Consider the following 2,247-nt stretch of genomic DNA (forward strand, 5'->3'; position numbering starts at 1 on the left):
GTCCTCTTTCTTCAATTCAAATCTGAAAGACCATCTCCCTTTGCATTCCCAGCCCTGGACTTTTTCTATTTCTCCTCATACACAGCTCTCACAGAAAAGCTTTCATCAGAAGAGGACACTCTGCTAAAGATCTCCTAGGAGAGAGAACGGAGGAGGCGTATATTATACACACCCAGCACACCACCCACTAGCTCCCATAGATGTTTTCATACCTCAAATCCCTCCAGCAGTGGCACTGAGACCTCACTCTCACTTACTCCTTCCTCCTCTGCATTGATGAGCGATTCACCTCAGACCTGCACCTACCCCCACACTGCAGACCAAAGTGATTCTAGGTGCTCAACAAACCCACACTAAGTTCTCACTTCAAAGGCACTCAGCGGTCCACTTCAGATATTTGGGCACACATAAGTAATTCTTCTAGACACACAGAGCTCTCCACAAAAAGAATTCTGAGGTACGACATTTTCTTCATCTCCTTATACTTGTATGTTCTAATGCCTTTCATTGTGTGTTCCATTTTTATTTTCCACATATCACAAATCTACCACTACCATTAGGCTCCTCATTCATGCATTCACGCATTGAGTAAGTATTTATTGAGAACAGGGTGTGCTGTACACGGAGCCAGCAGTGGAGATAGAAAAAGTGCACCTTCCCTCAATAGCTGACACACTGAGCCGTTTCTAGCCCACCCAACCCAGCCATCCTCATGTCTGTCCTAGCAAGAGGTGTCATTCCCCTCATGTCCCTAATATATGGTCTTCTCTTTCCTCTATGGATGGACCACTCTTAGTCACGGGGGTGTCGTAATCACCTCTGTGTGTTTTTGAATTCCTGCACCAAGAGAAGATTTATGGCTAAGGACAGAGTAATCCTTAGGTCCATCACCCTAGCCTGTTGTGTGGAGGTGTTTCCATCACAGAATATTCCCATGTCAGCAGAGGACCTGTGTTACAATAGAGAGAGCCCTGGCTTTAGCCAGCTAGAACTGGGTTTGAATCCAGCTTTGAGAACAACCCTCATTTTGTTTGGTTATTTATTCTCTGCAAACCTCTGTTCCCCTCCTCTGTAAAATGGAGACAGTCATTCACACAGTACAGGATGGTCCTGAGAATCAGAGATGATACAGTTGTTGCTCAAATCTTGTGTTCCCAGGGGCACCAGTGGAGGGTTTCTCAGCATGGATCCCACCATCCCAGCCCAGAGCACAGAACTCACACCAAGGAACGGAAGTGCTGAACCCCCTCCTATAACTTGCTATGAGCTGGCCCTGAATCCTGTCTTGCCGGTGATCATCATTGCCCTGCTTGGGCTGCTGGGAAACACAGTTGTGTTCTGGCTCCGGGGCTTCCGCATGGGCACGAACACCTTCTCCATCTACTTCCTCAGCCTGGCCGGGGCCAACTTCCGATTCCTCTGCTTCAACATTATCAATGTCCTGAATAAACTCATCATTACATTCAGTTTAATGAGCAAGGTCTTAACCTCCGTGATGCACTTTTCCTACCTTGCAGGGCTGAGCATACTGAGCGCCATTAGCACCAAGCACTGCCTCTCCTCTTTTCCTCTCTCTTCCTCTCTCTCACCTTTGCAGCCCTTCTTGGTGGGGTCCCTGGATGCCTCTGCTGTCTCTGCCTGTGATCCACATCCAGGCCACAACTCTTCTCCACTTTCCTTAGTCCAACCTTCCACCCTTCAGCCTGGACAGTCTGACAAGCCGTGTCTCTAGTTGGCCATCTTGGCTCCCTCTCGCTGTCCTCATTCTTAATGACTCCAATATCCATGGCCATGGTCAATCCAACATCCTCACCTCTCCATATTCTAAACACCTCCTTCCTTTAACCCAGTCACATCCTTCCCATTTAACCCATCCACTCAGCGACCTTGTCATCATCCACAATGGCATCACCTCCAAAGTCTGTTGCAAGATCACTCTGTTTGACCCTTACTTCTGATTTTATACTAACTTTTCCTAGTCCGGCAACTCCAGGGACTCTACCACACCATCCTGACGTCTAGTATCTTGACCCAACGTGGCTCATTGACCACCACCTCCTCCTTCCATCCTTGCCAAGATCCATTGTAATCACTACCCTGCACATACCCTTCACCCCTTTGCCACATTCTCCTCTGCCAACTCGCCAGACAAAACACCACCTGGTTAAATCCATCTCTCACACACTCCATGCCTGTTCCTAGAGAGCTGAGTGTCGGCTGGTACAGGTACTAACTTCTTTATATCTC

General features: G+C 48.0%; 1 protein-coding gene across 1 annotated transcript in view; it reads left to right on the forward strand.

Moving 5' to 3' along the window:
- The first annotated feature begins 1,183 nt into the window (after nucleotides 1-1,183).
- The window catches only part of LOC105818224 (mas-related G-protein coupled receptor member X2-like), a 19,435-nt gene continuing 18,371 nt past the window's right edge, over nucleotides 1,184-2,247 (forward strand). Inside the window, exon 1 of the mRNA XM_012654165.1 lies at nucleotides 1,184-1,344. Within this exon, the coding sequence (XP_012509619.1) occupies nucleotides 1,184-1,344 (161 nt within the window). The remainder of the gene's footprint in view (nucleotides 1,345-2,247) is intronic.

This window comes from Propithecus coquereli, unplaced genomic scaffold (genome assembly GCF_000956105.1).
Source record: "Propithecus coquereli isolate 6110/MARCELLA unplaced genomic scaffold, Pcoq_1.0 Scaffold44, whole genome shotgun sequence".
NCBI lineage: Eukaryota > Metazoa > Chordata > Mammalia > Primates > Indriidae > Propithecus > Propithecus coquereli.